Source organism: Nerophis lumbriciformis, linkage group LG16, assembly GCF_033978685.3.
Source record: "Nerophis lumbriciformis linkage group LG16, RoL_Nlum_v2.1, whole genome shotgun sequence".
In the NCBI taxonomy this organism is placed as follows: Eukaryota; Metazoa; Chordata; class Actinopteri; order Syngnathiformes; family Syngnathidae; genus Nerophis; species Nerophis lumbriciformis.
Genome location: NC_084563.2, coordinates 44,003,276 through 44,017,270, shown reverse-complemented (window position 1 = coordinate 44,017,270; position 13,995 = coordinate 44,003,276). Strand labels below are relative to the sequence as shown.

The following is a 13,995-nucleotide window of genomic DNA, read 5'->3' as shown; positions in this document are numbered from 1 at the left end:
TACAAAAAACCTTCCGTAAAAGGAAAAAAAAATGTACGACGGAATGACAGACAGAAACACATATATATAAATTTATTTATTTAGCTATTCTTGTTTAAATCACACTTACGTGTAACTTACAAATGACAATATATTTATTTATTTAAGTGTGTATCAAACTGGTAGCCCTTCGCATTAATCAGTACCCAAGAAGTAGTTTTTGGTTTCAAAAAGGTTGGTGACCCCTGTACTAGGGCAAAAAATCAGTGTCAGTTGAGTCGGTCCATAGGTTGCCTGTAGGGATTTTTAATGTCCAGCAGATGTCAGTATTTAGTGACACAGTATCAATACAGTTTTGCAATGTGTCGAAACGCTTCATGACGCCTCATCAACCCATCACTACCCTACTTGTGAGTGTTGATGACACAGCATTGCAACAGTTGATATTCTAGTTTCAAGCATGTTTTACTCAATATACACTGCAAAAACTGAAATCTAAGTAAGATTAAATATCTCAAGTAAGGGTGATATTTGCTTATTTTCTGTCTGATAAAATAATTCTTCTCTCTAAGCAGATTTTTTTGTTAGAGTGTTTTACTTGTTTTAAGGATGTTGGTCCTAAATGACCTCAGTAAGATATTACAGCTTGTTGCTGAGATTTTATGATCTATACTGCAAAAAGTCAGTGTTCAAAAACAAGAAGAAAAAAAATACAAAAATGAGGGGTATTTTATTTGAACTAAGCAACATTTTCTGCCAATAGAACAAGAAAATTCAGCTTGTCAAGACTTTCCAAAACAAGTAAAATTAACTAACTTCAATGAACCCAAAAATACCTTAAAATAAGTATTTTCTCACTAATAACAAGTACACTTTTCTTGGTAGAAAAAAAGTGTGAGGGAGCAGGGTTGGGGTGGGGGTTTGGTGGTAGTAGGGGTCTATAATGTAGCCCGGAAGAGTCAGGGCTGCATGGGATTCTGGGTATTTGTTTTGTTGTGTTAAGGTGCAGATGTTCTCCCGAAATGTGTTTGTCATTCTTGTTTGGTTTTGGTTCAAAGTGTGGCACATTATTAGTAAGAGTGTTATAGTTGTTTTATATGGCCACCGTCAGTGTAACCTGTGTGGCTATTGACCAAGTATGCCTTGCTGTCACTTACGTGTGCAATCAGAAGATGCATATAACAAGCGGCTGGGCTGGCACGCTGTTTATACAGATTGTAGGGGGCGCTAAACGCTGTAACATCTTGGCACGCCCTTATTATTATTGTAAGGGTGAAAATCGGAGAATATTAATCCCGGGAGTTTTCTGCGAGAGGCACTGAAATCCGGAAGTCTCCCGGGAAAATCGGGGGGGTCGGCAAGTATGCCGCATCAGAGTGTTCAAAGAGCCGCATGCGGCTCCGGAGCCGTGGGTTGCCGACCCCTGGTTTAGGGGTTTACGCTGGTACTGTACATTAGACCATTGTTTTTCAACCACTGTGCCGCGGCACAGTAGTGTACCGTGAGATACAGTCTGGTGTGCCGTGGGAGATGACCTAATTTCACCTATTTGGGTTACAAATATTTTTTGCAAAGCAGTAATTATAGTCTGCAAATGATGTGTTGTTGTTGAGTGTCGGTGCTGTCTAGAGCTTGGCAGAGTAACCGAGTAATACTCTTCCATATCAGTAGGTGGCAGCCGGTAGCTACCGTATTTTTCGGACTATAAGTCGCAGTTTTTTTTCATAGTTTGGCCGGGCTCAAGTGCGACTTATATATGTTTTTTTTCCTTCTTTATTATGCATTTTCGCCAGGTGCGACTTATACTCCGAAAAATACGGTAATTGCTTTGTAGATATCACTCTTGAATCAACACAGTATTTAATACTATGATTATTGTTAATAACAAACTAAATGTGGGATATAAATAATAATGGAAGTATAATAGTTTGTTTATAGTATATAATTGGTACAAAGGTTTAACTAACATGTGTACAAGGATATTTCACATGTCTTTACTGTGTATATAATTGAACAGTGTTTATGTTGTGTACGAGGTGTATTTATAATATGTTGTGCAAAGGAAATTTTATATTTTCTGGAAGCTTATCTTGTATTTGACATTGTTTAAGCGCAATAAGTGTTCAACTTCAGCCTAAACCCTTTCGGTCGGCAACATTTTCAATTTATGAATGTACAACTGTTTGTTTATGTAAAACTGTTTGTTTATTTTGTTGACCACAGACCAAGAAATAATAAGCTAAACTAAAACTAAACTAGATGTCGGAAACAGCGGGAGGAAGCGTGCAGGTAAAAAAGGTGTCTAATGCTTAAACCAAAAATACACAAAAGGTGAGTGCCCCTAAGAAAAGGCATTGAAGCTTAGGTAAGGCTACGCAGAACGAAACTAAAACTGAACTGGCTACAAAGTAAACAAAAACAGAATGCTGGACGACAGCAAAGACTTACTGTCGAGCAAAGACGGCGTCCACAATGTACATCCGAACATGACATGACAATCGACAATGTCCCCACAAAGAAGGATAAAAACAACTTAAATATTCTTGATTGCTAAAACAAAGTAGAAATATCGCTCAAAGGAAGACATGAAACTGCTACAGGAAAATACCAAATAAAGAGAAAAAGCCACCAAAATGGGAGCGCAAGACAAGAACTAAAACACTACACACAGGAAAACAGCAAAAAACTCAAAATAGGTCAGGGGGTGATGTGACAGGTGGTGACAGTACACCTAATTTGAGACAAGAGCGAGCTATAGTGATGCTTGGTTATGGTTTAAAGTCATATCCAACAATTGCGACAACGACTTTTTACTGTTAATACCGGCTGCTGAGAATTTTTTTTTAATGATTTCTGCTGGTGGTGTGCCTCCGCATTTTTTCAATGAAAAAAATGTGCCTTGGCTCAAAAACGGTTGAAAAATACTGCATTAGACGTTCACAACAAATTCACAGATTGTTAGCAGGATTAAAAAAAATCTCCAAAAATGACTGCTCAAAAATTCTAGGAATATATTTCGGTGCATTTTCAACATTTTTCCTCCAAATTCTGGAAGGTGCATTGTAGTTGAGGGCAATTGTATACTATAGTTGTGGATATTATTGTTATGTATAAGTTAAAGCACACTGCGTGAAGTGAAAGAGTCCTGGAACTTACTATACTGGCTTTCTCTGACAGGAAAGTGGCTGATGGAGCTTCCTGACCGATCCTCTTTCACACGTACAGAGAGGACCTTCCTCTGCAGAGCCATTGACTTCCTTACCAGGAACACCTGCACCAGAATGTCACGGAAGATGGAAAACATATTTTTTAACATATTTTATTTCTATATCGCTTATAGCACCATGCAAAAAGTCAGTGTTAAACAAGAAAAAAAAATACAAAAATTAGGGGTATTTTATTTGAACTAAGCAAAATTATCTCCCAATAGAACAAGAAAATTCGGCTGGTCAAGACTTTCCAAAACAAGTCAAATTAAAGCGGCAAGCAGCGATGGACGGGACCGACTTTGACGGCACATAAAATCCAAACCAAAACAGTAATTAAAACTATTTGGTCAACTTTTAATCAGAAGGGTTCAATCTCTCTTCTGTGCTAGTTTGAAGCCGACATGACAAACGCGCTCAGAGGAGATAATGTTTGAAAAAAGGTGACCGGTTTGTACAAAACTTTTGTTTTGATGGGGGAATTGCAAACTTCCTGTTGATTTTTGCTGGGGGTTGTCAATATATGAAATGTAGGTCTAAGTGAGACCTACATACAGGTTTTTGTTTCATGTCTCTAAGACATTCCTGCTGGAAGTTACAGGCAGTTTTGTCTGAGTTTTCCTCCTAGGAGCAGTTGTGTCTGTGTTTTCTTCATAGGAGGCGCTAGAGCGCAATTTTGAGTTTTGGGGTTGTTTTTTTGTTTTTTTATTAGATTGCAATTTTTGTCAGTCCTGATGTGTGTGTCCAGTTTGGTGAGTTTTGAAGCATGTTAAGGGGGTCAAACAACAGCTCAAAGAGGCAAAAGTGACTGTTTTTACTAAAATGTTGTTTTGAAGGGGGAATTGCCAACTTCCTGTTGATTTTTGCTGAAAGATGTCAATGTATGAAATCTAGGTCTAAGTGAGACCTACATAGAGGTTTTTGTTTCATGTCTCTAAGACATTCCTACTGGAAGTTACAGTCAGTTTTGTCTGAGTTTTCCTCCTAGGAGCAGTTGTGTCTGTGTTTTCTTCATAGGGGGCGCTAGAGCGCAATTTTGAGTTTTGGGGTTGGGTTTTTTTTTTTTTATTAGATCGCAATTTTTGCCAGTCCTGATGTGTGTGTCCAGTTTGGTGAGTTTTTAAGCATGTTAAGGGGGTCAAATTACAGCTCAAAGAGGCAAAAGTGACTGTTTTTACTAACATTTTGTTTAGGTGGGGGAATTGCCAACTTCCTGTTGATTTTTGCTGAAGTGTATGAAATCTAGGTCTAAGTCAGGCCTACATAGAGGTTTTTGTTTCATGTCTCTACGACATTCCTACCGGAAGTTACAAGCAGTTTTGTCTGTGTTTTTTCCTATGGGGCGCTAGAGGGCAATTTTGAGTTTTGGGGTTTGGTTTTTTTAATAGATGGCAATTTTTCGCCAATCCTGATGTGTGTCTCAAATATGATGAGTTTTGAAGCATGTTAAGGGGGTCAAATGAGAGCTCAAAGAGGCGGCGGAATAATAATAATAAAACGCACAAAATACAATAGGGTCCTCTGTCCCAAAGGGACATTGCGGTCCCTAATCAGCTAACCTCAATGAACCCAAAAATACCTTAAAATAAGTATATTCTCACTAATAACAAGTGCACTTTTCTTGGTAGAAAAAAAAAGAGACCTTTTTGCTCAATACCGTATTTTTCGGACTACAAGTCGCAGTTTTTTTCATAGTTTGGCCGGGCTCCAGTGCAACTTATATATGCTTTTTTTCCTTCTTTATTATGCATTTTCGGCAGGTGTGACTTATACTCCGGTGCGACTTATACTCCGAAAAATACGGTATGTTGAAAAATATTCTTAAATTCAGTAAATGCTCGTGCCATTATCTTGACATAATGATATGCGGCATCATGATTTTTTTTTCATGCTTAAAGTAAGAAATGATTACTTTAAAAAAGTAGTTTTATACTTGTGAGTGTTGATGACACAACTTTGCATCAGTTGATATTCTCGTTTCAATCATGTTTTACTCAAAAAATCTCAGCTACAAGCTGTACACTGCAAAAACTGAAATCTAAGTAAGATTAAATATCTCAAATAAGGGTGATATTTGCTTATTTTCTGTCTGATAAGATCATTCTTCTCACAAACAGATTTTATGTTAGAGTGTTTTACTTGTTTTAAGGGTTTTGGTCCTAAATGATCTCAGTAAGATATTACAGCTTGTTGCTGAGATTTGATGACCTATATTGAGTAAAACATGCTTGAAACTAGAATATCAACTGTTGCAAAGCTGTGTCATCAACACTCACAAGTATAAAACTACTTTTTTAAAGTAATCATTTCTTACTTCAAGTATGAAAAAAAAAAATCATGATGCCGAGCGCATATCATTATGTCAAGATAATGGCACTAGCATTTACTTCATTTAAGAATATTTTTCAACATATTGAGCAAAAAGGTCTCATTTGTTTTCCTACCAAAAAAAGTGCACTTGTTATTAGTGAGAATATACTTATTTTAAGGTTTTTTTGTGGTCATTGAGGTTAGCTAATTTTACTTGTTTTGGAAAGTCTCGACAAGATGAATTTTCTTGTTCTATTGGCAGAAAATTTTGCTTAGTTCAAATAAAATACCCGTCATTTTTGTATTTTTTTTTTCTTGCTTTTGAACACTGACTTTTTGCAGTATAGATCATAAAATCTCAGCAACAAGCTGTAATATCTTACTGAGGTCATTTAGGACCAAAATCCTTAAAACAAGTAAAACACTAACAAAAAATCTGCTTAGAGAGAAGAATGATCTTATCAGACAGAAAATAAGCAAATATCACCCTTATTTGAGATATTTAATCTTACTTAGATTTCAGTTTTTGCAGTGTATATTGAGTAAAACATGCTTGAAACTAGAATATCAACTGATACAAAGCTGTGTCATCAACACTCACAAGTATAAAACTACTTTTTTAAAGTAATAATTTCTTACTTCAAGCATGAAAAAAAAAATCATGATGCCGAGCGCATATCATTATGTCAAGATAATGGCATAATTTTGCTTAGTTAAACTAAAATAACCCTCATTTTTGTATTTTTTTTTCTTTGTTTTTGAACGCTGACTTTTTGCAGTGTAATATCTTACTGCGATCATTTAGGACCAAAACACTTAAAACAAGTAAAACACTAACATACAATCTGCTTTGTGAGAAGAATTATTTAATCAGACAGAAAATAAGCAAATATCACCCTTATTTGAGATATTTAATCTTACTTAGATTCCAGTTTTTGCAGTGCAGTGCTTCTCAAAAAATTTTCAGTAAAGATTAGGCCTGACCCAATAGAACGTTTTCACTTTAGATATGAGCCTTGAGTATTGGTCGATACCGATATTATCCGATATAATATCAACATGAATATCCTTTTTTTAGTGTGAAATGTTAGAAAATTGATCGATTGATAGAGAAGTTTATTGACATCTTAAAGAAAAGGCTTGATCAAGTTCAATTATTCAAAAAAAGAACAATGGCAGGTATGAAAAATACTATATTTATTATTAAATGTATATGCTCCAGCACCCCCCGCGACCCCGAAAGGGACAAGCGGTAGAAAATGGATGGATGGATGGAATGGACTTATTAAGTGAGGTGGTGTAGTAACTGTTTTTTGGCGACAATAGTTCATTAAGTTACCGGATACTTTATTATATGCTTCTGCCTTGGAGGCTTTTGTATGTGTAAATAATATGCAACTATAATTATTTGATACTTGTTAATATTGACAAATGTTCTGTTTTAGACTGCTATTGTGTGCTGAGCTGTTGTGTAGCTGCTAGTTAGCTCCTAGTAGCCTATAGCCTACAGTGTCTAGCTTTGCACAAGTAAACACGCTGCAAGTGATATAATCTGATACTTTGCTTTTTGCTGATTAAACTGATATACGATATCAATATCAGTTTAGGACAACCCTAAAAAAGATCGACAGCATTCATAAAATTCCAATACAAATTATTTAAAAACTTCCGAGATTTTTGTGGTGGTTTTTTTTTTACATTCTCTCGCGTTTTATTAGATGAAAACCACCATAAAAGTTCTGTATTGTTCTGTTCTTTTTCCAACGCTTTGAACTCTGCGGCTTATAAAACGGTGTGGCTAATCTATAGATTTCTTCGCCAGCATAATGTTTTGTATTCAACAAATAATATGCATATTACACCAACAGTGACACTGAAAAAAGTGTGTTATTGTTTTTACTATTGAATACGTACTTCCTCTTTTATTCCTTGAACCGGAAGTATAAACGCCAAAATCGTTTCTGCTTAAAATGATTCTTCATTCATCACTCCAAGCAACGTTTGTATGTTTTACAATATAACAAAAACTATTCATACTCACTAAACCGTCCCATGTGTGATGTGTGTGGGAGTGTTTTCGTGCATCCCCAGCATTAGCGAATATGCTAATAAGTTTACAAGTGTCTCTGTTAGGATTATTAACTTACTATGGCATTCTTTTAGTAGTGTTTTCGTTGATGAATTTTATAGTAAAGTCACCAGAAGGTCACTGTGAAGTTATTGAGTCTGTTAAGTTGATTGGAGAGGTAGCTTCCACAGCTCGTGGGTTCATGACGATGACTTCTGTTTTGTTTGTTCTCCCGTTTTACTGCTGTGTTAAAATCTTTCGTACAGGTATGTATCTGCGGTGCTGTGCAGCTAATTTATGTAAAAAAAAATGTTTTTCTAAAATTTGGTGGCTGTGTCGCCCGGAGAATACAGTATATTTTTAATTCTAGTACCCTCTGGAGTACCTTCATCGACCCCCTAAAGAGAACCATGTATCACATCATAACAATTAGAGATGTCCGATAATATCGGACTGCCGATATCATCGGCCGATAAATGCTTTAAAATGTAATATCGGATATGATCGGTATCGGTTTCAAAAAGTAAAATTATAACTTTTTAAAAGGCCGCTATACGGAGTGGTACACGGACGTAGGGAGAAGTACAGAGCGCCAATAAACCTTAAAGGCACTGCCTTTGCGTGCCGGCCCAATCACATAATATCTACGGCTTTTCATACACACACAAGTGAATGCCAGGCATGCTTGGTCAACAGCTGTACAGGTCACACTGAGGGTGGCCGTATAAACAACTTTAACACTGTTACAAATATGCGCCACACTGTGAACCCACACCAAACAAGAATGACAAACACATTTCGGGAGAACATCCGCACCGTAACACAACATAAACACAACAGAACAAATACCCAGAACCCCTTGCAGCACTAACTCTTCCAGGACGCTACAATATACACCCCCGCTACCTCAACCCCGCCTCCCCCAAACCCGCCCACCTCATGCTCTCTCAGGGAGAGCATGTCCTAAATTCCAAGCTGCTGTTTTGAGGCATGTTAAAAAAAATAATGCACTTTGTGGCAGTGCCTTGTTGGCATTTTTTTCCATAACTTGAGTTGATTTCTTTTAAAAAAAAACTTGTTATATTGTTTAATGCATCCAGCGGGGCATCAGAAAAAAATTAGGCATAATATTGTGTTAATTCCACGAATGTATACATCGGTATCGGTTGATATCGGAATCGGTAATTAAAGAGTTGGACAATATCGGGATATCGGATATCGGCAAAAAGCCATTATCGGACATCTCTACTGATAAGTTTACAAGTGTCTGTGGTAGGATTATTAACTTACGATGGCATTATTTTTGTAGTGTTGTCGTTGATAAATGTTATAGTAAAATCACCATAACGTCAGTGTGAAGTTATTGAGTCCGTTAAGTTGATTGGAGAGGTAGCTTCCACAGCTCGTGGGTTCATGACGATGACTTCTGTTTTGTTTGATCTCCCGTTTTACTGCCGTGTTAAAATCTTTCGTACAGGTATGTATCTGCAGTGTGGTGCGGCTAATTTATGTAAAAAAAAAATGCGGTGTATTTTTTATTTTAGTACCCTCTGGAGTACCTTCATCGACCCCCTAAAGAGAACCAGGTATTACATCATAACAATTAGAGGTGTCCGATAATATCGGACTGCCAATATTATCAGCCGATAAATGCTTAAAAATGTAATATGGGAAATTATCGCTATCGGTTTCAAAAAGTAAAATTTATGACTTTTTAAAACGCTGCTGTACGGAGTGGTACATGGACGTAGGGAGAAGTACAGAGCGCCAATAAACCTTAAAGTCACTGCCTTTGCGTGCTGGCCCAGTCACATAATATCTAAGGCTTTTCATACACACACACAAGTGAATGCAATTCATACTTGGTCAACAGCCATACAGGTCACACTGAGGGTGGCCGTATAAACAACTTTAACACTTTTACAAATATGCGCCACACTGTGAACCCACACCAAACAAGAATGACAAACACATTTCGGGAGAACATCCGCACCGTAACACAACATAAACACAACAGAACAAATACCCAGAACCCCTTGCAGCACTAACTCTTCCGGGACGCTACAATATACACCCCCCGCTACCCCCCAAACCCCGCCCACCTCAACCTCCTCATGCTCTCTCAGGGAGAGCATGTCCCAAATTCCAAGCTGCTGTTTTGAGGCATGTTAAAAAAATAGAAAAAAAGCACTTTGTGACTTCAATAATAAATATGGCAGTGCCATGTTGGCATATTTTCCATAACTTGAGTTGATTTATTATTGATTTATTATTTGTTACATTGTTTAATGCATCCAGCCGGGCATCACAACAAAATTAGGCATAATAATGTGTTAATTCCACGGCTGTATATATCGGTATCGGTTGATATCGGAATCGGTAATTAAAGAGTTGGACAATATCGGATATCGGCATAAAGCCATTATCGGACATCTATTGATGATTTTATGGTACCACATTTTATTATGGTAAAAAACGGGCATCTGAGTTGCCAAAATAACATTAAACAGCGGTACTGTATTTGTATTTACAGTAATATGTTGTAAAAATAATAATAATTTAAAAAAAAACACCATATATTTTACAGTACAATATTTTACTGGCAACTAAGCTGCCAGTTTTTTTTCTGTATTAAAACAGTGGTAACATCGGCAGATTTTTTTTTATACTCTTTACGTAAAAAGAATGTATCCATCCATCCATTTCCTACCGCTTGGAGCCTATCTTAGCTGCATTCGGGCGGAAGGAACTGTATATATCGGTATCGGTTGATATCGGAATCGGTAATTAAAGAGTTGGACAATATCGGAATATCGGCAAAAAAGCCATTATCGGACATCTCTAATAACAATGTTACTTAATATATATTGAAGGACGTCCTCACCCCTGGCGGCTGTTTGAGCAGGATGTGTGTCGCCTCTTCTTCACTGATTGCAAGCAGCAGCCAAACTGGGTGGGTTTTACTCAGTCTGTCCAACACGCTCATCCTCCTCCGTAACGAGTCATATCCATAATCCCTTTCACACCTCACTCCGCCACAATTGGGGGATTCCAGATAAACGCCACTCCCCGCGCTCTCCGGTCTGGCACAGGGAGCAGAAAAACAGTTAAAGGGGAACATTATCACCAGACCTATGTAAGCGTCAATATATACCTTGATGTTGCAGAAAAAAGACCATATATTTTTTTAACCGATTTCCGAACTCTAAATGGGTGAATTTTGGCGAAATAAACGCCTTTCTAATATTCGCTCTCGGAGAGATGACGTCGCATCGGGAAGCAATCCGCCATTTTCTCAAACACCGAGTCAAATCAGCTCTGTTATTTTCCGTTTTTTCGACTGTTTTCCGTACCTTGGAGACATCATGCCTGGTCGGTGTGTTGTCGGAGGGTGTAACAACACGAACAGGGACGGATTCAAGTTGCACCAGTGGCCCAAAGATGCGAAAGTGGCAAGAATTTGGACGTTTGTTCCGCACACTTTACCGACGAAAGCTATGCTACGACAGAGATGGCAAGAATGTGTGGATATCCTGCGACACTCAAAGCAGATGCATTTCCAACGATAAAGTCAAAGAAATCTGCCGCCAGACCCCCATTGAATCTGCCGGAGTGTGTGAGCAATTCAGGGACAAAGGACCTCGGTAGCACGGCAAGCAATGGCGGCAGTTTGTTCCCGCAGACGAGCGAGCTAAACCCCCTGGATGTCTTGGCTCACACCGTCCCGAAGATGATCAAGAGAAGAATATCGACCCTAGCTTCCCTGGCCTGCTGACATGAGGGTATGTCTCCAGAATATATTAATTGATGAAAACTGGGCTGTCTACACCATACTTGCCAACCTTGAGACCTCCGATTTCGGGAGGTGGGGGGTGGGGGGCGTGGTCGGGGTGGGGCGGGGGCGTGGCTAAGAGGGGAGGAGTATATTTACAGCTAGAATTCACCAAGTCAAGTATTTCATATACGGTAAATATACAGTATATATATATATATATATGTATATATATATATACATATATATATATATATATATATATATATATATATATATATATATATATAAATGATAAATGGGTTGTACTTTTATAGCGCTTTTCTACCTTCAAGGTACTCAAAGCGCTTTGACACTACTTCCACATTTACCCATTCACACACACATTCACACACTGATGGAGGGAGCTGCCATGCAAGGCACTAACCAGCACCCATCAGGCGCAAGGGTGAAGTGTCTTGCTCAGGACACAACGGACATGACGAGGTTGGTACTAGGTGGGGATTGAACCAGGGACCCTCGGGTTGCGCACGGCCACTCTTCCACTGGGCCACGCCGTCCCCTATATATATATATTTATTTTTTTTTCATATATATATATATATATATATATATATATATATATATATGTATAGTAAAATAAATATATATATATATGTATAGTAAAATAAATATATATATATATATATTTTTATATATATATATATCAAGAGGGACAGAGACAGTGCATGTGGATCACATGTTACCATGGAGAAAACATGGAGAGACTGGAATGTAATAGAGTGATCTATGTTTGTCTGTTGCCATCTCCTGGTGAATGTTGGCTATAGAGTACTGGGGTTACTTTTTGGTTGGCCAACGATTTACGTGGTGTTGCGCACCTGACGTCAAGTGTGTGAGTCTGTTCTGAAGTGTACAGTAAAGAAATGGACTTCATCCCCTCACCTGTTTATTGCCTCCAACTCAATATATTACAACAACATTGCTCCTGGAGGGTCCGCATGGAGCTGGAGGGGGCGTGGCCTCCAGGTCCGCCTGAATTTCGGGTGATTTTCGGGAGAAAATGTGTCCCGGGAGGTTTTCGGGAGAGGCGCTGAATTTCGGGAGTCTCCCGGAAAATCCGGGAGGGTTGGCAAGTATGGTCTACACTCTCAAAGTGCATGTTGTTGCCAAATGTATTTCATATGCTGTAAACCTAGTTCATAGTTGTTAGTTTCCTTTAATGCCAAACAAACACATACCAATCGTTGGTTAGAAGGCGATCGCCGAATTTGTCCTCGCTTTCTCCCGTGTCGCTGGCTGTCGTGTCGTTTTCGTCGGTTTCGCTTGCATACGGTTCAAACCGATATGGCTCAATAGCTTCAGTTTCTTCTTCAATTTCGTTTTCGCAACCTGCCTCCACACTACAACCATCCGTTTCAATACATTCGTAATCTGTTGAATCGCTTAAGCCGCTGAAATGCGAGTCTGAATCCGAGCTAATGTCGCTATAGCTTGCTGTTCTTTCCGCCATGTTTGTTTGTGTTGGCTTCACTGTGTGACGTCACAGGAAAATGGACGGGTGGTTAAAATCAGGCACTTTGAAGCTTTTTTTTAGGGATATTGCGTGATGGGTAAAATTTTGGAAAAAAAAATATAATAAGCCACTGGGAACTGATTTTTAATGGTTTTAACAATTCTGAAATTGTGATAATGTTCCCCTTTAAACACTACGGTATAAAAAGTTTGGATGAAATTAAACAGTGACTTACCCTTCTGTGTCTATGGGCTGTTGTTCCACTGTTGGAGAGGTGTGGACCATCTCTTTCTTCAACTCCCCGATCTCCAGGGCAAATGCATCAATCAGCTGCAAGGGAAAAAGGGTGATAGGGTTAGATGGATAGCGAGGAGGATTAGGGGCGGCAGGGGTACACCAAACCAAGAGTTCGAGCGCGACTTTGACAGCACGATCTAGACAGACTGATCAGGCTTGTAACAAGGAAAGGGTTGGTCACTCTTCCTGCTCTATGAGCCTTATTTCCGTACCGGCAGGAAACATGACACAAAGCATTGAGCATACTTACGTCTAAAGTGTGACAAAAACGGGCTTTTGTAAAAAAAAAAATCAGTTAAGTGCACCTTGTTCAGTTCTCATCTTGATTGTTAAGAACTCTGCCGTTTCCAGAAGGATATTTCCCAGTTCCTTTGTTTCTTTTCAGGCAAATGCTTTCTTATGAATTGGCTCTTCCTGCCTGTCTTGTCTTGTCCTTGTCTCTACTATTAGTCAAACATTCATTCCGACTTGTCCGCGGCTCTCGTGTCGACATGTTCGCATACCATTTCAGATAAAACCGAAATCAATTCCTTGGGCTTCGTCCAAACCTGTGGCTGTTATGTCAGGGTACGTCTGACTAACAGGACAGTATTTACCCAGTTTTTTCCCCCCCAATGCAGGCTGTAGGACAAACAGTGCTCCAATCCTGGCAGTGATAAATCTGAGCAGGAAGGCATGAAACACCCCAGATGTCATGCAAGACTATTTACATGGCGCCATTGTTGTGTGTGCACTTATTTATTGGCAGGATGACAGAGAGTAATAATGTTACATAGAGCAGTGTTTTTCAACCACAGTCTGGTGTGCCGTAGGAGATTATATAATTTCACCTATTTGGGTTAAAAAT

General features: G+C 38.6%; 1 protein-coding gene across 2 annotated transcripts in view; it reads right to left on the bottom strand.

Annotated features, from left to right (window-relative positions):
* LOC133617284 (ras and Rab interactor 2-like) overlaps nt 1–13,995 on the bottom strand; it is a 112,070-nt gene that overhangs the window by 57,824 nt on the left and 40,251 nt on the right. For both annotated transcript variants that reach the window (XM_072914938.1, XM_072914939.1), the window contains exons 3-5: nt 13,087–13,181; nt 10,448–10,646; nt 3,136–3,250 (exon numbers count right to left, since the gene is read on the bottom strand). In XM_072914938.1, coding sequence (XP_072771039.1) covers nt 3,136–3,250; nt 10,448–10,646; nt 13,087–13,181 — 409 coding nt within the window. The remainder of the gene's footprint in view (nt 1–3,135; nt 3,251–10,447; nt 10,647–13,086; nt 13,182–13,995) is intronic.